This window comes from Argentina silus (genome assembly GCF_951799395.1).
Source record: "Argentina silus genome assembly, chromosome: 9".
Taxonomy (NCBI): domain Eukaryota; kingdom Metazoa; phylum Chordata; class Actinopteri; order Argentiniformes; family Argentinidae; genus Argentina; species Argentina silus.
The window spans coordinates 16,963,537-16,990,967 of NC_139663.1; the positions used below are offsets into that span (position 1 = coordinate 16,963,537).

Sequence of the window (27,431 nt, forward strand, 5' to 3'; positions counted from 1 at the left end):
ATTAGGACCCCCCACACAGAGACTAGTGGTCAATCTGCTGGTTCCACTGATATTCCTCTTCACCACACAACCTGAACCAGACACAATGGTGACCAGCGCTGAACTGACGTCTCTAAAGGCTCGCGACACGTATCACAAACAACTATAGGATTCCCATTCACTTTCCCATTCACTTTCGCATACACTGAATGACGTCATCGTGGAGGAGGCTGTGTCCGGGGGGGGTGACAGGGAGGTGAGTTACCTCTACTATCCGGTCCTTGGCCAGCAGGCCTGAGCTCTCGGCTGGCGACCCCTCGTCCACCGCTCTGATGTACTGGCCCGGCCGGGCCTTCTCACTGTGCAGGTTGAAGCCATAACCGTTGGGACCCCTCTTGATCACACACAGACGCGGCCGCAGCTCGATCTTCACCTCCTGAAGGAAAGAACAACACATGTCATTGTAGTACTGTCTGACTATGTATGGAGGGATTTAGTCGTAAACCAAAATGACTGTACAATGGTCATTTTATTTGAATGTATTTTAACGATGATGACACTATGACGATACAACCAGTATGCTGATTCACGGGACTAGGGAATGGACTTTTTGGACAGTCAAGTGTAACAGCCATGACTTAGACATTGATGTTCAGATGTGTCTAAAACTGCGGAGGAGGAGGAGGAGGAGGGAGGAAGGAAGGAAAGGAGACTTGAGAGAGAATAGGAGAGGAGGAGACATGTGACTAGAGTTCTGTCAGGGTGGTCTGGGAGGGTCAGGGCAGGAGGTAGGAGGCAGGAGGCACCAGGAGGCCCGCCGTTCTCAGGAAGGCCTCCACTTCCGGACTGTTCCACGGCCCTGTGTTCTCCAGGCTCCCCGAGCAGGACAATAGAGGCTGGGAGGTGACCCCTCGCCCCCATCCCGTCCCCTGTCCCCCCCGTTCCCCATTTCAGCACAGGGATGACAGGAAGACGTAGCGCTGTATTGTCATCCAGGAAAACGCTCAGACTCAAAGTCCAGCTACTCCCTTCCGTCGGGCTGGGGGAACGTAAGCAGTTTCTTTATTTAGTAAGAGACGTTTAACTGATAAGTCCTCAGAGGGAGGTTAAAACACACGCTGAGCTAAATACAGCACCAATACAGCGCTGGGGCCAAGATGTGAGTCATAATCAATGTCGCTCTGACCGTACACTCCCATGCTTCCTCTTACACCAAATTATACATGCTTGAATCACCTTATACTCCAAATATGCTACTGTGTAGACCGCATGGTTTGATGAAGGCCACTTACAGCACGTGTACACACACACACACACACACACACACACACACACACACACACACACACACACACACACACACACACACACACACACACACACACACACACACACATACTAGGCAAAGAAGTATGAATGGCAAATAGCTCTTGAGTTACATAAGAGGGAGTACTGGTCTCATCACTGAGTTAGACACTGGGGCAGTTGGCTGGGTGGAGCTGCTCCCCAGGCACTAAGACTCAGACACGAATGGCCTTTTGTTTAAGGAATCGCACAAAAGCAGCCCCCCCCCCCCCTCATACAAGCTCTAACCTCTCCCTCCAGGAAAAGCTAGGTTTCCTGAAGACTCCACCTGCTTCCCGCTTTCAGGAATGGTCCATACAAGGCTGGAGTAGGGCGGCCCATTCCATCCTTCAACCATTTCCATGGAGGCCCATTCCATCCTTCAACCATTTCCACGGAGGCCCATTCCATCCTTCAACCATTTCCACGGAGGCCCATTCCATCCTTCAACCATTTCCATGGAGGCCCATTCCATCCTTCAACCATCTCAAGACGCCTGAGAGCAGCTAAGCCAGAAAATGCCAACAACTACATAGGATATGTCGTAGTATGTCGTCATGGATGACAGAGAATTACCTTTTAGAGTTAGGGTTATTATTTAGGGTAATTATTCCAAAAATAATTCCTGTTTGAAGCTCAAATACAGCCAACAACTATGATACACAACACCATAGAAAACCACAAAAGATATTTGCAACGGGGCCCCTATAGTGAAACGACTACTTAACATAACTGAAGAGAGCTGGGCTGTCGTGTATGGGGGACCGGCCTTCAATGAGGCCCACAGCTGCCTGTGGAACATCCCACAGCAATGGAGGAGCATGACGGGTGAACACTCTCCATCTGTTTGGAACAGCAGACATTGACGTGAAGTGTGAACCATGTTGCCCAGACATCCTAAAGGGACATGGGTTCACACTGCGAAGGGCACAGGCAGCAGCAGGAGTGTGGCAAACCATAGAGCTGTTGATTAGGCCCACTGTGTGTGGAGGAGGACCTGAGTGCGACCAGCCTCATTAACCACAGCAGAGCCTCTCTGCATCCAATGACGCTGATTAGTCTTCCATGCTGGTGCAGCTCCAGTCTGACCTCCCTAGCCGACGTGTTCCAAATGCATGTAACACAACTCAATTAGAACTAGGCTTAAAAAAAGATTGTCACAATATGTAGTATATATATATATCAATAAAGATTTAAAATGTAAGAAGAACGTACAGGAAAACAGAGAGGTAGAAAACCAAATGAGCCGGCTTCAGCTCTCCTCTGACCCTCAAAAAGGATGGATGGATGGATGAAGAAGTTAGTCGCTGTGGTTTCTCTGCTTCCTGTTTTTGGTGTGTAATCGCAGTATTGCATCATTTACATGAAACTGTAGTACACCACATGAGGAGGGGGCCATACAATGAGTCCTCCCGAGTCCGAATAAAATATACACGTTTATAAAATGTGACTGAGGTATCAAAGACTATGTGTGGCTGATGAGATTAGAGCAGTCTTAGTGTAATGAGAGAGTGATTGACTCCTAGTATTCACAGCAGAAAGGAGCAGGGGTGAGGTCAACTGGTCAGTGTCGGACGTCCCTTGCCAGCGGGACGAGGAAAGGGACCACAGCAGGGACAACAGAGGACAGTCTGTGTCGGGAGCAGAGCGGAGCGTGGAAGAATCTTCGGGAGGGCACGGAATCTGTGGAATCTGCTGTACACACACAAACCAGGGCCTTCTCCTGGGGAGGAAGCTGTGCTTCACTCCTACATCCCATCCTGTGTGTGTGTGTGTGTGTGAGTGTGCGTGTGTGTGCGTGTGTGTGTGCGCGTGTGTGCACGTGTGTGTGCATGTGCGTGTGTGTGTGCACGCGTGTGTGCGCGCGTGCATGTGTGTGCGCGCGTGCGTGTGTGTGTGTGTGTGTGTGTGTGTGTGTGTGTGTGTGTGTGTGTGCGCGCGTGCGTGTGTGTGTGTGTGGTACATGCATACTCAGCCTTTTCACTGCACGGTAGGATGCAGAGAACAACAGTCAGACAGACCCCAGAAAGCTATCACAACATTCAGATGCCCGAGTCAGCTGCAATAGTCCATAGTCTGGTTCTTGATCAGTGGGCGTGACACAGTAGAGAATCAGTTCAAACATAGGAAGAGCATCGCAAATATGCACTCATAGTTTTGACTTGACTTGAAAATTGACTTGACCAGTAATATCTCTGTCTTCTGTTCCTGCGCTGCAGTAATCTGTAATCTCTGTCTTCTGTCCCTGTGCTGTAGTAATCTGTAATCTCTGTGTTCTGTCCCTGTGCTGTAGTAATCTGTAATCTCTGTGTTCTGTCCCTGTGCTGTAGTAATCTGTAATCTATGTCTTCTGTCCCTGCGCTGACACATCTCAAATCTCCTCCAACGCTACAATCAATATTTGTTTCAGATATTAGCCCTGACCTGAGCTCAGTCTCAGGTCACAAATATTTGGACATTTTTTTTCACTCTTTATTTTGTTTTGAATCGTTCCCAGATCCCAGAGTTCCGCATCAAGTCATAATATTTGGAGAATGTGGGAGGGGTTCACCGGAAAATAAGTCAAATTCGGGAAAGGATGTAACTGGTTCCAAATTCCAAACGGAAGGAGCTTGGTGGTCATAGTAACCCTCAGGTGGGAGAAGGTTTACAACCAGTTACGGCGAGCAACTATTAAATAGCTAACATTCAATTCGACTTGATGCGATAATATCAAGCACGGAGCCCTCTGTCTCTCTGTGAGGGAAATGAAACATTCCGGAGGTAATGAGGAAGACTGTTCTGTTCTAGAACTCCTGGATAACATGTTTCAGAACAGTTTCTTCTAACTGCTCAACATGTTCTTTACATTCTGTTCCTGAGATCTTATTTATGGGCACTTTATGTTCATACCCTATCACTTGCTCTGTCTACTGTACCATGCTCTTGGTTGGGTTCAATGTGTTCTCTCCTCTGTACATTTGAACATCCTATTGCCTTTATTTCCCCCATCTATCTTCAGCCTGTGTTGTTTGCTTGGTCTTTACAGTGTTGTTAGTCTCCTCAGGCAGACCTTTGGCTCCACAGAGGAAAGTCTTGTTATCTACAGTCAACTGAGCAGCCACACCAAATGAATAGCACTTTAATCCCGAGAGAGAGAGAGAGAGAGAGAGAGAGAGAGAGAGAAAGAGCAAGAGCGAGAGAGAGGGAGAGAGAGGGAGAGAGAGAGAGAGAGAGAGAGACTGAGACCTAAGAGAAGGAAGAGTGTATATAAGATCCCTGTAATAGAGATTACTACATCATTACTGAATCCGCAGACATGATCATACAAGTAACCATTCTAACAGCCAGACAGAGAGCTTTGTGGCGTGTGAACTGTGTCCCCGGCACAGTCAGAGAGAGAGAGAATAGGTTCCTACTAGCTAAACAAGCTCACTCAATGACACAACCTTTTCCACCATGAAGGGAAGTACGCAGCACAGGAACCGTTGATACATCTTTCCTGAGAAAGGTTCCCTCTGTTCTCTACTTCCTCACATAAAAGAGAAATCAATATACAATACAAACACGCACTGGTACATCGGCTCCCCAGTGGCAACATGCTTCACATCTAACAAACAGATGAAGATCTGTGGAAAAAAAAGGAACAGCCATTTTCCATCCTGACCCCAGCTGGACTGATGAGCGTGATTTCACAAAGGTTTTTACACACTGACTCAATCAAGCCTGGTGTATTTGTGTGCAAATACAGTGGGCAACGGTGGGCATTTCTACCTGCTGATAGCCATAATCCATCAAATAAATCTGACAGCTGTATTTAACGGTTAAGGGGATTTAGGAGCATACAGGCAGTACACTGTACTGATCCCTACACCAACATGAGATATGAGACCCAGCATGAGGTCTACTGAGAGAGAGCACCCAGGCTCATCCCCTCTAAAGCTGTGACTTACAGTAAGTCGGCGGTTGGAGAGAGGTTTGTGTCCAAGCAGGTGGTGCACCCACTGTCACGTAAAGGGGAAGAGAGACTGGAGTTCAGTACCAACTCCACAGTAAACAATTGACTCATTCACTCCCAGCCTACTGTGTGGGAAACCTGGCCCAATCATGTATGACTGATGAGTTGTGGGAGTGAAGCAAATACATATCTAGAGGTTTGACCTTTGTGGCTGCTGGGTTTAAACACCTATGCTGAGCCATAAGGTGTAGTTTTACATGGGCAGGTGCGATACAGTATCGTTTTAACTTGACATTTGAGAGTGTCGGAGAAAAAAGCATTGGGCCCCACAGAGTACAAACCAACCTGCTTACTCATACCAGTCTCACTGGTCTACACACGGCTCATGCTATCTGCTAGTCTGTCTAGTGATGTTCAATGCATGTCACTACTGCTGGAGACTATTTCTTATTTTAAGATGAATAGCTCTAAGGAGCCCTCTCCCTCAGCATGATGTCGCCCTGGCCCCCCCTCTCAGGAAGCAGTGTTCCCCAGATGATAAGATACCCCACGACCAACGATGCTTCAGTTAAACTGGCACCACCACAAAACTGCAGTACCCCTAAGCCACATGTGTGATGGTTGAAATACCCTGGCCTCTACTCAAAGCTCCTCCTACGGAACAGTCTACTCCTAGAGCCATCTGCACTGCAGGGATAAACAAACCAGGGGCCTTATTCAGGATGTTCCTATAGAGATATACACTCACCGGCCACTTTATTAGGTACACCTTGTTAGTACTGGGTTGGACCCCCTTTTGTAGCCCATCTGCTTCAAGGGTCGACGTGTTGTGTGCGTTCAGAGATGGTCTTCTGCATACCTTGGTTGTAACGAGTAGTTATTTGAGTTACTGTTGCCTTTCTATCATCTCGAACCAGTCTGGCCATTCTCCTCTGACCTCTGGCATCCACAAGGCATTTTCGCCCAGAGGACTGCCGCTCACTGGATATTTTCTCTTTTTCGGACCATTCTCTGTAAACCCTAGAGATGGTTGTGCGTGAAAATCCCAGTAGATCAGCAGTTTCTGAAATACTCAGACCAGCCCGCCTGGCATCAACAACCATGCCACGTTCAAATGTCACTTAAATCACCTTTTTTCCTCATTCTGATGCTCGGTTTGAACTTCAGCAGGTCGTCTTGACCATGTCTACATGCCTAAATGCATTGAGTTGCTGCCATGTGATTGGCTGATTAGATATTTGCGTTACCGAGCAGTTGAACAGGTGTACCTAATAAAGTGGCCGGTGAATGTATAGTGTTGCAATGGAACATATGTTATTCTCTATCATGTCAGCTCTATACATTACATTTCCTTCTGCAAAGTTTTAAATGGTTGCCCCGAAATCACTTCCCTTTAACTACCAAAATGGTGTGAAAGAGTGTCGAGATGCATTGTGTGGCTGGAGAAGAACAAGATCTTATTTTGTAGAACAGGTTGTTTTCATAACAGCAACACATTACAATCTTTCTGCAACATTCTAACTGGTCGAACTCCATGTGTAAATGATTGACAGACGAGATGGACAACCATAAACCTGCCCTGGCATGGCCGTAAACCACCAAACACGCTCCAAGAGAGAACAACCCAGAGGTTAATCATCTCCTGAACGACCAGCCATTTGCATTGTCCATCCTCTTCCCCTTATCATCATCGTATTGGACATAATGGAGCACTTGGGCAGCTGCTGCTGTCAAGTCCCTGGCTTGGAAACAGCTTCACATCCGCCAGTGCCAGGGGCTGCTGTAACTCTGCCAGCAGACTGGTTCAGATTTTCCCCCATGTGAAGCCAATGGACAAGAAGGGGTACTATAACTATTAGGGCCTGGGCAGGAGATCCACATACTGTAGCGTGGTGTCATTCTAACAGAGAGCCAGTTCACTGACTCAATCACAGGGCCACAGCCATGAAAAAGACCACATCCTAGTGGACTGGTTCTCTTTGATAGGACAGATATTGTGCATCTTATGGGGAGAGAATGTGCCGTGCTGTTAGGAATTGGCATATTTCTCTGTTTTTTTTTCTGTCCGTAAGGCTGCTTTCTGCCATCGATAGGATCTAAAGTCCAGGCAGGCACCCTCCCCTGCCACGCGACCCTGCAAATCATCACCCCAACCCAGGAGGCTTCACTGACACTGAGCAGAGCCCTACAAACAGTAGATCTGTCATACACCACCACCGCTGCTGCCACTAATACTTTTTAAATTGGCCTCTCTCTGTCTCTCTCTTTCTCTCTCTCTGTTTCTCTCTTTCTCTCCTGGGGTTTCTTAATAAGTGGACAAACCTCACTTGAGTTCAGGCTGTGCCAGGCTCCTTTGATCTGGTGAAAGAGTAACTACGGAGGTGACAAAGTCAAGAGGCACCATGGTTACTGGAATATGACAAATCCTTCGCTCGTGATTGTCATGTGTAATTTTGATTTAAAAAAAAAAAAACCGGACCCTTTTACAGACCCTTTCAAGCCCCTCCCCCCCCCCCCCCATGAGAGAGTTAATAAGTATCTGACGACAAGCTCACTATTGTAAAGCAGGGTTTAAAGTCAGTACGGCTGTAAGGTCTTTTCCTGTGTAGGCTGGGGTGTAAGGAAGGCACCATTGAGGCAGTGCGTGGGGGTGTTCGATTTCAGGGTAGTCCCCTGGGCCAGCTGCAGGGGTGAACAATGAACCCTACTGTCACCTCCCTCCACTTGAAGTTAGGACAGACTGGGCTTACAAGTGACACCAAAGGGAAGGTGCTGCCTAGGGTTCCAATTACAATACACTTTTAGAAGTTCTGTGACAATAGTTTTACAACAACATTTATGGTGAAATTTATGAGGATGTTGATATTTCAGTGATAATGTTGATATTCAGCCCATGTTGATATTTCAGTGATAATGGGGGTGCCCTGATTTGCTTGATGGTGCTTGGTCCTTGGGGGGTGGAACCCCGGTAACTGAAACACTGGTTCTGTCGCTTCTCAGCACACACCTCTCTGTCTGTAAGCATCTGGCCTGTCCCTCCTCCATCCTCATGGCTCTCTATCAGTGCGTTCGTCCTACACTATTACACACCAGACCTGACGCGTCATCAGAGTTTATCTCTGAAACCACGCTTCCTGTCTCTGACCCCCACCCTCCACTCCACCACCCAAAGAGGTGCACTCACACAAAATGTCTCACATCACATCACACATCACACGCACATGCACACACACACACACACACACACACACACACACACACACACATTCTCCCCCAGGCCAGACCAAGAGCAATGTTGCCAGCGAAGAGGCGGCGGGGAGAGAGCAGCGAGGAGGAAGAGAGGGTTCACTAGGTGACAGAGAAAGTTGTGACATCCTGCGAGAGCATCACAATGGTCAGAAGGTGTCAAAACGTCCCTCTCACACACTGTATTCACACTGTGGTTCACAAGGTTTGGTTTATTAACGGCAGAAACAAAAACCTCACCCCAAACGGCAGTAACAGACATCACAAACAAAGTCCATACAGTACACCATGTCCTTTATTGTTCCTCCATGTTAGAGCCACTCTCAATGGACATACAGTACAGTACACATACTGTACAACACTGGAAGCACTGAGAATGTGTCTGTTCACGTACTGTGCTCTGGCCATGCTCTGGTCATGCTCTATGGAGCCATGGTCATGGTCAAGGTCATGGGCGGTGAGGCGGAGGAGTGAGAGAGAATCTATTTCAGGGGTGAGCAGGGCTGAGTGTCATTTCCCCCTCCACCCCTGTCCTGTCCAGGGAGGGTGCGGTCCTCTCCCTCATTGTCAGAGGAGGGTTGTGAACCCTGGAGAGAATGGAATGGGAAATGGAATGTACCATTGTAGTAGACTCCCCTCCCCCCTACCCCCTACCCCACCCCTGCATCCCCGGAGAGAGCCTAGAGACTCCTGCCTCCCTGCCCTCCTCTCACTGCCACCCCCTGGGGGAGTCCAACCTCCCCCCTCCACGTCCACCTCTGACCTGGGCCTGTGGCATGAGCCCCTAGAGAGGGAGAGACAGTGGACGCTGCTGTTTTGGCTCAGTGTCACTGTTGGTTCCTCAGCTCTGAACTATCCATCAACCAACCCCTGGCCCTCCTCACAGACAGACACACAGGCTATTCTACTGTACATTCTACAACGGACACAGTTCTTGGAGTGTATAGTCCTGTGCAGCTCATAGTTGAAACATGGACTCCATAGGACCGACCCTGGCTCAGAGGGTGTGTATGTGTGAGACTGGCAAAACAAGAGTTACGTAACGAAACTGACACACAGCTGCATGCAACTCTTCTCACAAACATACATAATATAATAATACATAATATGTACACTGTACACACACATCGTATGCACACACACACACACACACACACACACGCACGCACAATCATACAAATACATAGATCCTCGGATTAAAACCTCAGACGCCCGTGACACTCTGGTAAGCCCTCCACCCCGTCTTGTCATGTGGACCATTTCCTTTGGAACACACAGCTACACAATCAACAAAGAGGAGGGAAGGGAAGGGTGACTCCCTATAACGTTCTCACTCACACACACACACACACACACACACACACACACACACACACACACACACACACACACACACACACATATTCAGCGTATGACTCATAGATCTGATCCGATCAAAGAGACAATGACATACAATCAATTACAATCAGAGGTGATCTAGGGAAAGGGTTAGGGTTCTATCTCACAAGCAATGGCCACTTATTTAGCACTTTATCCATTTGCCTGCTGTCCTGTTTTAGTTTTATGGTTCACAGTTTGTGTGAGGCCTACTTAGCTACTGTATATCATCATACTAACTGTAAAAGAGATAGAAGTAAAGGTTTGGGCTTCCATTGTGAGGCACATTGGCCGCCCTGTTCAGGAGAAAGCAGAGCAGAGGAGGAGGAGGAGGAGGAGGAGGAGGAGGAAGGGGAGGGGGAGGTGGAGGGGGTCTGCCTGATTCCGTACCTCCACCAACAACAATGACAGGAAACCAGCCTAAGCTTTCTGGAGTCTCAGTGCTGGCCAAGACCCCGGGACAAGATTCCCACAGCAGCCAGCTGCTTCTCTGAGTAGGGTCAGAAACTACACTAAGGTGTGGTCAGTCAAATACTCAATACGAGAGACAGTCATAAAGAGTTGACTTACTATTCTATTAATAGAGTTTAGGAACATTTTGTTCAACAGCCATTTTAGAGTGTATGACATCAGGGGGTTAGGGTACAGTTGGTCAAGCTCATGTAAACATGTTAGGTCTTGTGTCTTAGGTCTTCACTTGAGTGTCATACACCCAATGACTTGGTCTGAAAAACATAACTAGAACCCACTGGATACACTTCAACCCACTGAGTAAATAAGCAAACCTACTAGAATAATCTATCTTGATTCAAAACCTATTGAACTGGAGGGCTTGCCTTGCACACACTGGGAGCACATTGATTTCATTGGAAAATGTGGTCGCTCTTTTTTTTTTTTTTGCCTAACCACAAGATAGAAAATGCTCATCGTCGTCATCAACCCACGTACTCCACTTCATGCGGCGGAGGCCAAACCAATACAGACGGGACCCTCCTACACATTTACCAAAGTGAGAAATACCTAGAGACCTGTGTCGTCCCGCAGAGTAAAAACACCTCCCCTCGACAGCACCACTGTGAGGGACAGAAATCAGTCTGTGGGTGTGGCAGACTGGCAGCGGCTGATCCATGCTCTTTAATAAGCCCTTTTATATGAACAGTAGATTAAAGGGCTGGTATCCGGCAGAGCCCTGGTGAGAGAGACACCCTAATAGGGACGGCCAACTGGCATATGCCTAGAGGTCTGACTGTAATGTCTGTCTATGAGCCCCTTGTGCAGAGGACATTATTAAAATGTACAAAAAAAAAAAATACAAATAAAAGCTCTTTACACTCCTTTTTTGGATGCAAATCTCTTCTATGGTACTGAGACGGTTAGCTCCATACAGACTTCCTCTGGGGCAGGAAACACACACCACGACCCCTCCCCTCCACAGCAGAACTCACCCTGTCACAGTCCATTTCATTTGACACAACGAGGGCTCTTCCCCGCCTGTAATTTGCCTTTTAAAAACAGGCTTATGTAACCAGCCAGCCAGCCAGCCATTCAGGAGGGTTCCTTAAACCTCCAAGAACTGGCATCCTCACAGGCTCAGATTGGAATCTCAATGGAGAAGACTAGTGCCTCTGTTGATGTGGGTGTTCCTCAAGAGCAGCACCACGGGGAAGCAGGGCAAGCATACCAAACAATATAAACAAAAATAGATTTTTCGATTCAGATTTAGTGTTTGAAAAATAAACGAGAAGACCATACAACTCAAGCCATACGTCATCTTCTGGTTCCCCTCAATTATCACTTGTCAAGAGTGCCGTCAATAGCAGATTTTCCCACAGGAAATGTTCCTTTATGACAAGAAGCATCTAAATCTGGTAAGGAGGGCAGACCCAAAATAACCTTGAGTGCTACTGAATGAGAGAGCATCTCTTCCTCCACGTTGCTGCATTTAACAATGGGAGTGCAAAATGGAACTGCCTGGTCAACAGAAGAAGCCCTTTGGAACCAATCATTTGCCCTCAACAGCATGATTTGCACTTCACAAAGACTTCAGCTCCTATTTGCATCTCAGCTCCCTCTCTCTGTTTTTCAATCTTCACTTGCCTCACATACAGTACCCACTCCATTGCTTCACACCTCCTTCATCTGTCCATCATTTTCCTCCGCCTACCCTGAGTGAGCACACACTCCATCAGGGTAACCAAGGCAACCGTGAGCTAGCTCTTTGGTTTCCGGAAAAGGGCGTTCCTCCTCGTACCCTCTTTTGTTTGTCTTCAAAGAAAGGCCAGGCGGGCGGTAAAGACGTCAGTGTGACTGTTAAACCAACACGGAGTGTGTTCACCCAGGCTGTGTGTGTGTGTGTGTGTGTGTGTGTGTGTGTGTGTGTGTGTGTGTGTGTGTGTGTGTGTGTGTGTGTGTGTGTGTGTGTGTGTGTGTGTGTGTGTGTGTGTGTGTATCACACATTGGCTGGGCCAGGGTTGAGGAATGCCGGACAGGATGCAGGCAGAAAATTCCAGAAACATAGTTGTCGGAGGAAAAACAAAGTCCTGAGATCCTTCTTACTGGAACTTTTGTTAACAATATTGTTTCTGAACTTTAGTTGTCCAATATAATACCTTCTCTACCCTCAAGGGTTAAAAGCAATATAATTGCCTCTGCTTCAATAACCAACGACAGTCCAATATTACAAGCACACAGCACTTTCTGTGCATGCATAATCTACTGTGCAAGAAAGCACGAAAATCAGAGACCAGAGAAACATTAAAATCCATTCTTAAAAACACTATGAAAAGCATCATTTCAACAAGAGGAGTAGTAAAAAAGGTGGTTGTTGTTTGTGTCCTGGACCATTTCCTTCTCAGCTGCTTGCCAGCATTAAATACAACACCACAGCTCCATTAAGCTCCATTAGGCCATCTGTATGAGGTTGAAAGTAAACAGAGGAACAATCGTATTTCTAAGACAAACAACATCGCTTGCGTCTGTTTTTTTTTTGTACTTTTCCAGGACCCACAGATGCTGCAGAACCAAAACACCCGAGACAAGTGAAGACCAGTTACAGTTAGAGTAAAAGCCTTGGGGAACGATTCAAGTCTTGGTCCTTATTCCCACCTGTGTAGTAACAAAAAACCTCCACCTCCAATTATAAAGCATTTTCGATCCAACAACGTGTTAATACAATGTACCTGAAGGTCTAACTGTGTTTTGACAGTTGGCAACTAAGTGTAAAACCACCTACAAGACACCCTGTTTGCATGGGGTTCAACCAGTGTGTCAGGTGAACAAATAACATGACATGGGACTGGTTTTGCATACTGTGGTTAAACGTGTACTTACGCAACTTTGTTGGTTCACTGTGTTTATCTGCCCTGGGCGGCAATGTTGCTGTGACTTGATCATGTTGCCTAACTTTTCTCTAAGTTACACAGTAAGTTTGACTACTATTTACCCTTGGCTGTGCTATACTCTGGGCATTGGTTGTCCATGGACATCTGTGTCATTGTTAGGTGAGCTGTGACATAACCAGTGCTTTTATTGTCCCCAGCAGACACAGTAAAGTCATGGGTATCTAAGTGGGTAACTAAGTAGCTGAGCTTTACACATTGGGTCCACAGAGGCCTGGAGGTTGAGAAGGGGAGATGTGAGAAGCCTCCTAGTAAAGTTACGGACCTTCCTCTCACCTTCCCTTGAAGTTCAGAGATTAAAGCTCAATCCTGGTTTTACTGGTGATTAAGCCATTGAGAGCACAGCAGTTTACTGCCAGACTAGAAATGTGTGCTGCCGGTGGAGTTAGTGAAAATGCATATCACTGCTTGGTTGTATACTTGTATCTTCAGTACAGTAGGAGAGCAGGCGGCCCCTGGGTCAGCCTGGTAGGAGCAGGCAGCACATGTCCCTGTCTGGCTGCATCCTACCCAACTACTGGACCGGGCTGGACAGGACAGGGCTGGGCTGGGCTGGGCTGGGCTGGGCTGGACAGGAAAGGGCTGGGCTGGGCCTGACAGGGCTCAACAGTGAAATTCACTCTGACCGTGGACTGCCACATTGGAGTACAAAGACACAAACAGTGACACCACTGTGGTGTCAGTGGAGCAGTCTGGGTAATTACAGCATGTCTGAAGAGGAACCAGAGGGGGACTGAGACTAAGAGAGCCCCAGGCTGGGGTAAACATCCGGGACACAACAGGGGGCACAGATGTTTTGGAGAGCCACTCTTTTCATCAGAGCTTTCATGAACCCAAGTCATACACATGGCGTTAGCTTGGCAGTGCGAAAGGGGGGATGGCACAGGGACGAAAATCTGTCTCTTTTTGTCTTACAACAGTGAGAAAACAGTGAGAAATGGCATTCACACAATATGAGGAGCATCTGTTTTCATAGACAGCTTGAGTTCATCAGGCAACAAATGACGGTCTCAGAATTGCGCCTGATTATAGGGAAAACGCTAAGAGACCAGAAATATTTCTCTCAGATACTTAAGCATCCACGGTCATTTGATGTGGTGTGTTTAGACATTTGCTTCAGTAGACCTCAAATTCTTGCTTTTCAACCCGAATGTTTGAACTTTGATGTCAATTCATTTCCAGACCAACAAAATATTGTCGGCAAAAAGTGTTTTTGCCTATTCCCCAAATGTACAGTAGTAGAGGTTGCGTACAGCATCGCATTCACTACATCATTCACTACATCATTCACTACATCTAGCCAAGCAAGCTTTAGACATAACATACAAGATAGCGTGTAGTCAGCAAGTATAGCAGATGTTTTCTCTTGAGTCCCTGGTTGCCAAATACAGAACAGCTGTATGCTGATAAGAAGAGCCTGAACAGGTGACTGGGGTGCAGTGCCATGGAAACATGCCAGGGAATCTGCAACTGTTCACAACTCTATGAATGTCTGAACTACAGCTGAATGTTGCTATTGCAGCAGCGAAGGTTCAATGATTCAAAAGTTCATAGTTGATAATATGCTGTGTATAAGTAGTTCAAAAGCATTAAGCATATGCATGAGTGATTGGACCCCCGAGCCACAGTGTGCATCTGTGTGTGCGTCCCTGTGTGTGTGCGTCCGTCTGTGTGTGTGCGTCCGTGTGCGTGTGTGAGAGAGAGAGAAAGAGAGAGAGAGAGAGAGCGAGAGAGGTCCCTGTCCTGTCCCTGTATTGTTTACTTGAACTCAAGCCTGAACCAAGCTGTTTGTCCTTTCCTCTCAGACGCCCCCCATCCACAACAAATGTGCAGCCAACTGACTCGCCTACGACCTGACAGTTCTGCCAAGACTGCCACAATGAAGAGAGTGGGTATACTGAGCTTTGCAGCTGTCCATATTAATGATGTTTTTTTGCCACTGTGCAGTTTTATCACAAAAGAGATGTTCCAATGGTGGGGTCGAAAACAGATACATGAGAACATACAAAAAAAAACAGTCTCACAACTGTAACTGTCATAAGTGTATAATGACAGTTATGATAGTGTGGCCTGGTGATGGAAAAACATATCTAAATAGTTGTCTCATTCTGGAATTACTGAAATTGGCACATTGTTGCAGATACTGCCACTGCGACTGTAACAATTGAATTATTTAAAAGTAGAACATTCAAACCTTAATTTTGACTTTTATATCACTGACCTTTTCGGTATCTATGATCAGCATCTTCTCAACGTGGTTGTGGATTTCGCCGTTATTCTCCGGGACAGGTGTAGACTCTCTCGGTGTCCCGTTCTCCTCCACATCGTCCTCGTTTTCCGACTCGTCGCAGGGCAACGGAATCCCCTCCGAGGCATATTCTTTGAGACACTTCATGTTGTGTTTTTTCAACAGTTGCTCGGTGTCCAGGTCGACGACAATGAGCTCTAGCATGCCCGGGGTGGCTCGTATCCGGGACACAACCTGTTGATGACTCTCGCTCTCCACGTTCTCCCCGTTCACAAACACCAGTCTGTCCCCCGCACGAAGCCCCGAACTTTCAGACGGACTGTCGGGTTCCACTAACCGTATGAACTGCCCGGTCTTACCCTTCTCCCCGTGGAGATGGAACCCGTAGCCATTGTCCCCCTTCTCCAGCACGCATAGCCTCGGACGAAGATCTTCGCTTTTGCTTGGCATAGTTTCTGCTCGAAATTGCGCCGATTCAACCTTGTCGCCTGCGAGAATCGTCGTTCACTCGCTTTAGAGGGCAAGAAATGTGAACTCTGCCTAGGATGCTGAGCACGAGTGGTACCCGTCGTTCAGAACCTCAACCGCCCTCGGAGAAGAGCGTCTGCAGCACTGGCTCTGTGTGTGTGAAAGGTGCCTTCACTTGGTAACTAGTTGTCACCCGCAGTTGCAATTCGCTTTCAAAAGCCACTCCTATACTATAGGCAATATGCAGCATAGGGAAGTACCCCTGATATGTGTCGGCAAATCCCTGGCTTTGCGCTACAACTGTGTCATGTAGCCTAAAACTGTTCCAACTCATAAATCTGTTACTGAATTAAACTCAGTAGTTTATAAAGGAGAGTGACGTTTGCGCAGATGACAGATAGTAACACCAATCACTACTCCGCCTTTGAGGCTGTGACAAATACCCCTAGAGGGAGGCGCATAAGTCAGTGGGGTATAAATGCTATTGGCTCTAGATTGAACAAGTGCAGGCGATGATTGCGGCTGTCGGGCAGCACCATGTTGTGAATACAACTGCTTGTAAACCTGTGTTCTTAGTGTAAACATATGGTGAATTCCTTATGTTGGCATGTGCTTATAGGTTGTATAGAGGGTCAATTAATTTTGGCATGGAGGGAGGTATGTAGTGTAGGTTTCCTCCTTTCCTTTCTCTCTCTCTCTCTCTCTCTCTCTCTCTCTCTCTCTCTCTCTCTCTCACATACACACACACACACACACACACACACACACACACACACATGCGGAAACATTCCCTAAACTTTCAGCAACTCTGCTGCTATATGGCTAACCACCAAATGCAAAGCCCGAAGGCTAATTTCCCCTAATTTTAGGGAACCCTCTTCCTTGTGTGAAACTTTCACCACACACACACACACACATTATTCTGATAAACATGCATGAGTGAAGAATGCACATACCTCACCACACACAGCAACATATGAGCTTGTTCAGACATAAACCCTCACTATCTGAGTGCCAGGAGGAGCCTCCCTGAGAAGATCCATGACATCAACACAAGAAAATGAACTTGGCAAGCCAAGGACCTCTCTGACCTAAAACCACAGCAGGGTTTTATACTTAGCAGGGTTTTATACTCCTGTCTAAACTGGGACCACAGCCAGGTTCACGTATCAGCGTTAGAGCTGTCAGATAAGGGCACTTAGAGACAGCCGGCCTCTATTTCATTCGCAACCCTGCCAATTCCCTAGCAGGAAGGTGATTGTATCATTTGACCAAATCTTTATCACCTATTGATCATTTTCTTAATCACAAAGCTGTTTATAATGGCAAATCATACGATAGAATATTGTACTGCTTTTGAGGACGGATGGTACTTAAGGGATAGGGATCGATCCTATGATTCATGGATGTGGGTGGGAACGGGAGAGCTGGGTACCAGGTGCACAGACAGGTACAGTGAGGGATTGAATGTTCTGTGCTGCCTTCCACCCCAATCACCACCACCCAGGTCAACATGACCTTGTCTCAACACAGTCTCATACACCTACCTCATACCTTACTCTCTCATACAGTGGTTACGGTACTCATGAACAACCCTAGGCTATTGCATGACTGTGAGGTTTCACCAAAACTGTAAAAAAAAAAAAAAAAAAAAAAAAATAGCTTTTCTGTTTATAGCTGTGTATTAATGTGTTGTTGTTACCATGTTATAAGAGTTTTCAAGTGTGCTCTCCTCCTATCCTTTAGTATGTTTCAGGATTTTACTCTCTCTGGACTTGAGACTTTTTTTATGCAGTATATTGTGGATTGTGAAAACTAAGTTGGCAATATAATAGTGTATATTCTGAGAAATGCAATATAACCCTAGAGTTTGCATTTAAATCCTCAACCCACTCACTTTGTTACTTTCGTATAAAAACTGTCTGGCTCTGTACGCTAGAATTATGTATGCCTTGCTCAACCCAGTGCGAGACAAAAAGTGACGTTAAAAAGTGCTTCTGAATCAACAGGGTAAACGCTGTTTCTTTGAAACCCAATGCTGTAGCCTAGTGGCCAAATGACCTCAGTACATCCTGCCTCCTTATTTGCCTGAGAGACCCAAAGACATCGACACAAACACACAAGACACAATGCAATAAAACAACACGGTTTACATTACAAAATATACTTTTTTATATATACGATAACAAAGCACTTTTCCATGGCACTTTGTGATCACTGTGACACCTCCAAAGAGAGTGACAAAATGTGACATCAAGCAAATTCAACAAGCAAACATTCATAATGAATCAAACACAAAGGAACATGTTACACAGTGCAATCATGAACGAACACAGCTCATGTACAGTAGAGACGACAACATCCATTTTTGACAGAGATGCTCAACAACAAGAATGTCAGAGAGCCGTCTCTTGTTGGCGAGTGGATGGCACAAGATTAAAAGCAAATCAAGATGCATGCTGGAACATCTGAGCACCACCTCAGAAAACGACCACAAAAGACCACAACTTCTGAAAAATAATTCAGGAAATATATACAAAATCTCTTTCATTTAGTAACCTATTTAGCCTGTAGAGGGGTCGCACTAGGATGGACATGGCAATGTGGTAGTGTCATAGAATTAACAACCAATACATGTACTGTATGGACAATACTTCTGAATGGAAAGCTGTGTGTTGGGTCTGAATAAAATATCAAGAGACACAAATGAGGAAAATTACTCACAAAACATCCAGATTTTATTCTACCGAACATCACATGTGAGAACTGATGGGATCATTTCAGCATGAATATGGCTGTAAGTGAAATTGGGGCTATAATACCATTTGGTATATCCTTATAGGGCTAATGACTGTAAGGCTAACAGGCTGCATTTGCAACGTGTTAAAACTGTGAGGGATGGATTACAACATACTGTATCACAAAGGCCACATAATCTAGATGATGTTTCAAATATCAATTCACATTTTAGATAGGGAAATGGATGGTCTCCCACCTCGCACACACAAATGTAACTTTCATTCAGCCGAACCTTTATCAGAGAGGATGACATTTCCCCTTTAAAGGGTAGGATTTGAGTTGGTCAGTTGTCTTGTCATAGGACCTTCTAAACTGGAGAAGAGACCAAACATTCTCCTTTTTTCACAACATGGGGGGCGACAACTCATATTTTTCTGTTTGTGATCATCTCTTTGTCTGTCTATCTGTCATTTTTATTGGGGCTTGTTTGTCTCCCTCCCTCCCTCCCTCCCTCCCTCCTCTCTGTCTCTCGGTGTGGCCAGCAGGGTGAAACAGTTGGTCTGAGGAATGTGGACTACACAAGGCCACAGCAGCCAGACTTCTGCTTCTTCTGAGACTCAATGTAGTCGTGGATCTGGAACTTGGGCTCGTTGGGCTGCTGGGCAGCTCTGTGCTTCAGATCCCTGATGGAGAGAGAAGGAGGGAGGGAGGGATGGAGGGAGAGAGAGGGGGGGGAGGGGAGTGAGTGAGTGGGATGGAGGAAGGAAAGCAGATGATCAGGCGAAAGAGACGGAAAGGAGAAAACATACTGTAGCCTTCACATGACCGATACAAATCTTTTTAAAGAATTTGAAATAATTTACCTCTCCTTAATAAATACACATCCTAGCAGAGCAGGGAAGATCATTATTATCCATATTATCAGAGCAGAGATGATGACATTATCTGGATTGACCTTGTTGTATTCATTGAAAGCTTGGTCCAGCCATTCGTTCAACATGTTGGCCGTCTGATTACACAGAAGTCCATGCAGCGGTTAGATTAGCATGGCGTGGCCATCAGTCACAGAACTTACTTTGCTACCGCGAGGAAGGCAAGCTCAACGTTGACTCCAGTCTTGGCACTGGTCTCCATGAAAGGGACTCCATATTCCTGAAGCAAAAACAACGTAGTTTAGTTGATGTTGATGAGGATACCACATTTACAATTTTAACGACCTTCAAAAAATGACTGAATAACAACAGACAATAAAAAACACATAAAAAATAAACGCTGCAGACATTTGAAACATCAACATGGCTGCATGGCGGCTCGGGGAGAGGCTATCTAATGGCTTGCGGCGTGCGAGCGTGTAGCGCAGCAGGAGCGGTCCTCTCACCTTGGCCAGCTTCTCTCCCTCTTCACGCTTGATGACCCTCTCTCCGGCCATGTCTGACTGTAGGAGCGCACAAGAGAGGAGGGTCAGGGGGGGTTATAGAGGAGCCGGGGCTAGAGTGTCTCTAGAACGACTGAGCCCTGAGTGTGCAGACATTCCTTCCAGGCCAGCGAAGTGATTGGTTGTCTGTGACAACCAGCGGCGCGACATTGCTCAGAGAGAAAAATGTGCCCTGTCCTGATCTTCCCTGCTCTCCAAATAAATGATCTGTGCTGGTAGCGTGGAGGCCACGGCCCGGAGGAGCCAGTGTCTACACAGCACCACCAGAGGGTGCCTCCACACACGTTATTATCAATGGCAGCTGCTACGCTAAAAGGCACAAACGTTTTTTTGTTATTATCACCACACAACATTGATTCACTTCTGAAGGTCGGTTGAATCTTAATTAACTACAAGACTGAAGAACAATGTGTGTGTATATATATAGGAATGTCAGAGTGTTCGGAGAGAGAGAGAGAGAGAGAGAGAGAGAGAGAGAGAAAATGTACTTTTGTTAATGAGGAGGGTGTAGTTTGTTACTTCTGGTTTGTGACTGTTCATGATTATAATCTTCTCTTCCTCACTACTAAGAGGAAGTCTTTCTCACCTTGTTGCCGAGCAACATGATGACCACATCCTTCTGAGCGTACTCATGAATTTCAGTCAGCCAGGCCTTCATAGTAGGAAGACAAAGAGAGAGACAGCGAGAGATAGAGAGAGAGAGGGAGAGAGAGAGGGAGAGAGAGAGAGAGAGAGGTGAAAAAAGGAGATAAAGGCTGTAAAAATGGCAGCACTAAAGGAGAGACACTCAGATTCCATTTGCTCTGCTCTGCTGCCTCGGATATGATTATTCTATTCATTCAATCATTCTGAGCTGCAGTCCCTCTTATCCCCACACCGTTACATTGCACTTCATTATTGAAGTAGGCTCCACAGCCGAGGCTGCTGATAACATCAGACCATTTCTAAGGAGCAATATTTGAAGTTTTTAAGGCTCATACATTACTTTGCATGTAAAAGAAAGTCTGCCTATTTCAGCTTAAGAGGGTTTATGACAAGACGTGAGGAGATGTCAAAGAAGACTGTAAAAGCAATGTGAGAGGGTCTCACCCTGATGTTGTCAAAGGAAGTCTTGCTGGTGATGTCATAGAGCAGCAGGAGGGCTGAGGACAGAGAGGCAGCAACTGAGTTACCATTCCACAACACATACCCACAGAAACACATAGACAGACTCTCTCACATACTCACTCACACGCCCACACATTCATGCCTGTAAGCATAACACACACACACACACACACACGCACGCACGCACGCACACACACACACACACACACACGCACCACCAGGAAATACTGTATGAAGGGCAAAGGTTACCCTGGGCGTCTCTGTAGTAGGCGTGTGTGACACTGCGGAATCTCTCCTGGCCTGCAGTATCCCAAATCTGAGAGATCACACACACACACAGACACACAGACACACACACACACACACACGCACACACACACACACACACACACACACACAGTAGCATGGGCACTCTGGATATCCTAACCTATTGTGAGTTAGTTGTGGTGAAATCATGTTTGGCCTAGCTCACAGACTGGCACCTCCCCATTGTCCTTCTCAAATGAACAGGATATGAAGACAAAAATGCGTTTGCAGTAGATAAGCTGTGCATACAGGACCTTCACTAGCATACACTTCAGTAAGTGCTGTAATGTCACTCTGCCAATGACAATGTAAGTATGCCACCATATTATAATACTGGTTGCGATTCACTGAATTGAACCGGTCACGATAGACAGAGTGGCGCTACATTCACTGCAATGGCGCTACATTCTCACCTGGAGTTTGACCTTGGCGTTGTCCACCGTCACAACTTTATTCTGAGGGGGAGGAGAGAGAGAGAGAGAGAGAAGAGTTTATCCAACGCCTTTTTGACCATGTGTCTTTTTGCATAAGATAAATGTAGAGACACAGAAAATGAGCACTGTATGATTTTTTTTTAACTTGTGAAGCTTTTAAAAAAAAATATATAATAATAATAAAAAAGCATAAACCAGACTTCAAAACCAACGTTCGACCAAGAGGTGCATGAACGCAGCATGGGGCATCGGGAACATGGAAAAATAAGAACAGCTTCAAATTCTGGCAGAGAAAGCCATTTGAAACACCCACACAAAACAGTAAGGTCCTCGGATTAGACTTAATTACACAACACTGAGAAAGAAGACTGGCAAAATAACAACCCACTCCCCCGTTAATTTCCTGTAGCTGTCAGGGACGCCCTGTGATTTCCTGTATAGCAATGATTGGCCCAAAATAGTCAAAAGCACCACGCAGAAGAAGGAGAACATTTCAGCTTGAATGATGAACGCTGACAAAAAAAAAAGTATCCTCTGAAAATGCTCTTCAAGAGAACATAGAAAGAACGTAGATGTAGGAGGAATATGGTGGTACCATATGATGGTAGTCTATATACACACACACACACACACACACACACACACACACACACACACACCCAGACCATTCCAATGGGATCAACTAAAGTTTAAACTAGTAGCAGTGTATTGAGGAGTCTATTGAATGTGTTACTACCAGAACAGTTCACCTCACCTAACTGGATCAAACTTAGGTGAGAATAGGGGAAACCTGTGGAGCAGAGTCACTTCCTTATATCATATCACTTCCTTATGTCATAAGTTCACCAGCAGTGATAGGTCACTACTCATAGATCGTGTATTTCATGTAACAGACGGCACACACACACCTACACACACACACTCTCTCTTTTTTTTTATTTATTTTTTTAAGTGTGTGCAATCTTCTGAAGCTGCCCCTCTCAACAGGAGCCACCACCCACTAAGACTTCCACCTTAGCTGAGCGGACATTGTCCAACCCCTGCATTAGTTGCCATGGGTTTCCATTTTTTTCCCTCCAATTATGATGTCAGAGCAACCTGCACGTCTCAGCGCTGACACGCCTGCATGCTGAGTAACTGCTACAAGGAAGCATGCCCAAAATAGACCTGCCACGATGCAGCCAGCCAGCAGCAGTCTGCCCATCCATACTGAGAGGGTATTGACAAGCCTCAGCTGGGGCTACAGCAAGGCACCTATTGACTCCACTGTACGAGACTCAATCAAATATATCATCTCTCCTGGTCAGGTTTTTGTTCTCTATAAACGCAAGAAACCGTGGGTGGTCACCCTGCAGCTCTTAATGCAAGTACATGAACGCACCTGTCTATAATGACGACTATACCTGTTTTTCAAGGGTGTCAGTCAATTCATTTAGTTTTTTGTTTTCTTCTGCGGTGGAAATTTGATATCTTTTTTTGCAGGGTTTTTTCATCTTGCAATTTGTGGTCTGAAATATTCTAAACATTTCTAGAAACATTTCTAGACACCCCAAGTGGTGCCTAAACAATGTGTAATACGGTACTTTATGGCCTCCAAATCAAAGCTGTGAATTGCCATTCCTATTGATAAAGACACAGGGCCAGGAGTAAATACTGTTACTATTTATGAGCAAAAATACTCTACAGCATGATATTTTATTGTACCTTGTCTTTAAAACGCACTCGCCCATCATGGAAACGCCAGATGCAGTATTAAAAACTGCCATTGGATTATTTATCATTGCCTCTATTACAAATATTAAGGTAAAGATGGCCGACTTTGCTCCCATTTTACACATTTGTGCATATGAAAATTGGAGCCCAAAGGGTGCTAATTGCTGTAGCAGAGCTCCCTTGGTGAAACATTTGTTTACTTCGAGTGGCACTCACTCTAGCTTTAACTTGTTGTCTTCGGTCTGATATATAGAAATCCAATACATTCTTTCCAAACAAATTGTTGTCAACTGAAGCATTAGTTGACTCATCTGTTCGATTAATCGATTTATCTCTACAGCAGAAAATAGCAACCTCCATTTGGTTACATAAGCACCCCCTACATCCTCATCTCTGTCAGCCATCTGTCCTGATGTCCACAACATCAGCAGAGAGTGACAACATAGCCCTCTTGCCTAATGCAACACGATTTCCTCCGCAAACCACCCCTATTCTACCAGCCATTAGTGAGAAAGTGTTTTCTTTGGAAGGAAAGAGCATCCAAACCAATGTGGCTGGTGCTTCAGTCGGCCTGACCATTCTCTCTCCCTTCCTTCCATACAGTACTCTAACTGGTGCCCTTTCTGCTTGCTGATATGACCGCAGCCTGGCCAGAGCATTGTCTGCAAGTGTTTTTGTGTGAGTTTTGTGTGTGTGTATGTGGGGGGGGAGTCTGTCTGTAGTACATCTCCTGCAGGCTCCTGTGGGGCTGCAGCCAATCATTGTGGGATACAGAGACGTGGGCAGGCATCAGTATGACTGTTTATGTGGTCATATGTAGCCAAGCAGCAGAAGTGGTCTGTGAACTTGACTGATTTGTTAAGAGGGTTTGTATATTTTGTGGTAACATTGTAGTACGAAAACACTCAAAGTGGTTGTCTGACTCAAATGTAATATGCAAATAGGTACATAAAGACAAACTTAAACATGGATTCTCTGTCATCAAAATGTATGAGGTTATCTTACTCAGAACATACAGTTAATTTACTAATGACCATGAAAGAGGAAAATACTGAGGACAAATTCTCAATGGGTACACACAGATGAATGTAGGCACAAAGAACCTTCCAACCATGAGGTGACCCGCTCTGAGTCCACAGCCATCTCACCCTAAAGTCTATTCCCACGGTGGCTATGAAGTTGCCTCCCAGAAATGCCCCGTCTTTAAAACGAACCAGGATGCATGTCTTCCCCACAGATGAGTCTCCCAGCAGCATCACCTAGAGAGGCATCACGGCCAGAGACAGAGGTTAGAGGTCACAGCTGAGACAAAATACACAGGGCTAGAATGGTAACCACGGAATCAAGGAGTGACTGTCTCAAGTGCTGAATGCTGCATCCCTCAAGCGTATCTCAGAAACAGCATTTCTGCTTGTCATATCCTGCACCTGCCATTTACGAAGTCATGTGTTTGTGTTCATTATTTGGAAATGTAGTCGATAAGTGGGAAGTTGAATTGAAAATGTGGAACAAGACTTTCACAATAGCATGAAGAAAATGCAAGTGACACCAGTGACTTTGGAGTCAGATCATGCTCTTGCACAATCTGTTTGTTGGAGTGCATTTTGTATGTTCCTGTTTTACTGTGCGGTTCCTGCATTGTCTCTAGTCACACATTTTTAATAACATAACAGATGTAGTATAACTACAGTGTTGGTACATCTTGTTACATCTAGTACTTGTTATACTTGGTGTGTGCCAACTGCCAATCCAAAGAGTTGGCACCAACCCATCTAGAGTTGTACTGGGCAACCTTACACCATCATTTTCACTGAACTGATTTGTTTATGTAAAACTAATGTAGGTGCTACAGTACCTGCAGTGTGTACTTACACAACCTGCAAAAATGTTTCACAGTACCATGTATAGCTATATACCATGTACTTATGATTATGATTACAGATGGTACTGTACCTACCTATGTGATTACCATGTAAATACATAGTCACAGTGACTTCTAATGTAAAGTAGGACCTTATTTTAATATTGAGAGAGAACCATACTCTTCAATGTCTGTTTAGTTGCTAAAACACTTGCATTGTTGTATTATCAAAATACACTCAGGTGCCACATCCACAATGGGAGGTTATTGTAGAGTTACAAATTCCTCCTTGAGCAAACATTGACATACCACTTGGGAGGACTTTAGGATTTATTTCAAATACAACACCTGGTTATCATACACAATCTATAAAGATACGACTTATATTTCTGCACTGTCTGTGAGAGCAATGAGAGCCTTATGTGAAGCCTGTGTTGAAAACCTGGCACACTGATGATACTTTGAGATGTGGATATGCAACTATGTAACTACAAATGAGTCGATATTTAACTAGATTTACCAACATAGTTTGTTACAGTAGCAGATGGACACCTGTGCCATATCAGTGACTCTTCTCTACGGGGCTCGTCGGCACCTACTGTACAGTATAGTAGAACAGCACTAACATAATAGCCTTTTATAAATGCAGCAATGATAATAATAATTATACACACCTTGAAGGCAATATCAAAATACTCGTTAACAGAGGCGCATCTCTCCAACATATATTTAGATGTTCCATTTTTAGTCTCTGTATCCGTCAACGATGTCTTTTTTGTGGACATCGCAATGACAATGAATGACTACAACCAAAACACAGTATCAATAAGATCTGTCAGCGCGCGATTGTTCCTCCAAAGATACCCGTGACTCAGTCCCAGCCACCACATACAAACGAGTCCATCAGTAGACATAAAGCGTTATCCAAAATCAGTCACCAAGCGCTTTCTCAGAAGAATTCGTCGTCACGAATCAAAAATCATTCCATCATAGAGTCGTGGTCAAAAACTTAGAAAGAGGATCTCTCGGGGACGCGGCCACATTTGCCCGTGAAGGAGAGATGACAAATAGGCGGAAACATTTCTCAGTAGTGTCGAACAGTGATAGATCATCATCCTTTACGCGTGGGCAGATGAGCCGTCGATGCTGTTGTTGCCATATTTGTCAAATCAAGGTAGGCTAATAATATTTAGACCTAACACTGCGCGAAATTAGTCTGTCTTTGACATTCATCTAAAATAAAAACAACTCCGGGGGTCAATTGCTTCAGAGGCAACAGGCGCTGATTGGCATGACTCATTCGCCACAGGTGGTGGTATCTAACTCGTTGGTGAAGAGAGAAGGAGTTCAGAGTTCGTCTCTCAAAGCGGTCTCATAGATAGATAGATAGATAGATAGATAGCTAGATAGATAGGTACTTTATTGATCCCCGAGGGGAAATTAAGGCGTTACAGCAGCTCACATCACAAACAACAACAACAACAAAATAAAGTGACAATAGAATAATAGAATAAAATAGACATCTGAAACATTATATACAGTAAGAACAGTCCAGTATGATTTATCATCCCCCAGCCTGACTTTGATCACCCCGATCGAGCCAGCCGGAGGAGGAGTTGTACAGTCTTATTGCAGCAGGCAGAAAAGATCTCCTATAGTGCTTCTTAGTGCAACATGGTTGCAATAATCTGTTGCTAAAGGAGCTTCTCTGCTCTGCCACAGTGACATGTAGGGGATGGGGATTGTCCATGATGGCCAGGAGTTTGGTCCTCATCCTCCTATTGGCCATCTCCTCCACAGTGTCCAGGGTGACACCGAGGACAGAACCAGCTTTCCTAA

General features: G+C 45.5%; 2 protein-coding genes across 2 annotated transcripts in view; both read right to left on the minus strand.

The window, feature by feature from the left end:
* Positions 1–16,331, minus strand: part of nherf1b (NHERF family PDZ scaffold protein 1b) — a 24,689-nt gene extending 8,358 nt beyond the window's left edge. Inside the window, exons 1-2 of the mRNA XM_083677182.1 lie at positions 15,503–16,331; positions 245–415 (exon numbers count right to left, since the gene is read on the minus strand). Coding sequence (XP_083533308.1) covers positions 245–415; positions 15,503–15,979 — 648 coding nt within the window. The 5' untranslated portion in view covers positions 15,980–16,331. The remainder of the gene's footprint in view (positions 1–244; positions 416–15,502) is intronic.
* A 1,820-nt stretch (positions 16,332–18,151) lies between these two features.
* Positions 18,152–26,680, minus strand: LOC310810176 (ras-related protein Rab-37). Its single transcript, XM_083677848.1, has 9 exons — positions 26,267–26,680; positions 24,880–24,990; positions 21,998–22,039; positions 21,528–21,594; positions 21,261–21,313; positions 20,758–20,823; positions 20,115–20,171; positions 19,812–19,888; positions 18,152–19,419 (listed from the first exon to the last, which is right to left on the minus strand). Exons 1-9 carry the CDS (start codon positions 26,375–26,377, stop codon positions 19,311–19,313), a joined length of 693 nt encoding a protein of 230 aa, XP_083533974.1. The 5' UTR covers positions 26,378–26,680; the 3' UTR covers positions 18,152–19,310.
* Positions 26,681–27,431: the final 751 nt, after the last annotated feature.

Bases quoted from the DNA above. Each gene is read 5' to 3' on its own strand.
- LOC310810176 (XM_083677848.1), bottom strand. From the start codon at position 26,377: ATGTCCACAAAAAAGACATCGTTGACGGATACAGAGACTAAAAATGGA. The intron at 21,314-21,527 runs GTAACCTTTGCC...CTCTGTCCTCAG, and splicing joins CTACTACAGAGACGCCCAGG to CCCTCCTGCTGCTCTATGAC. The intron at 20,824-21,260 runs GTGAGACCCTCT...CCTACTATGAAG, and splicing joins CTTCCTTTGACAACATCAGG to GCCTGGCTGACTGAAATTCA.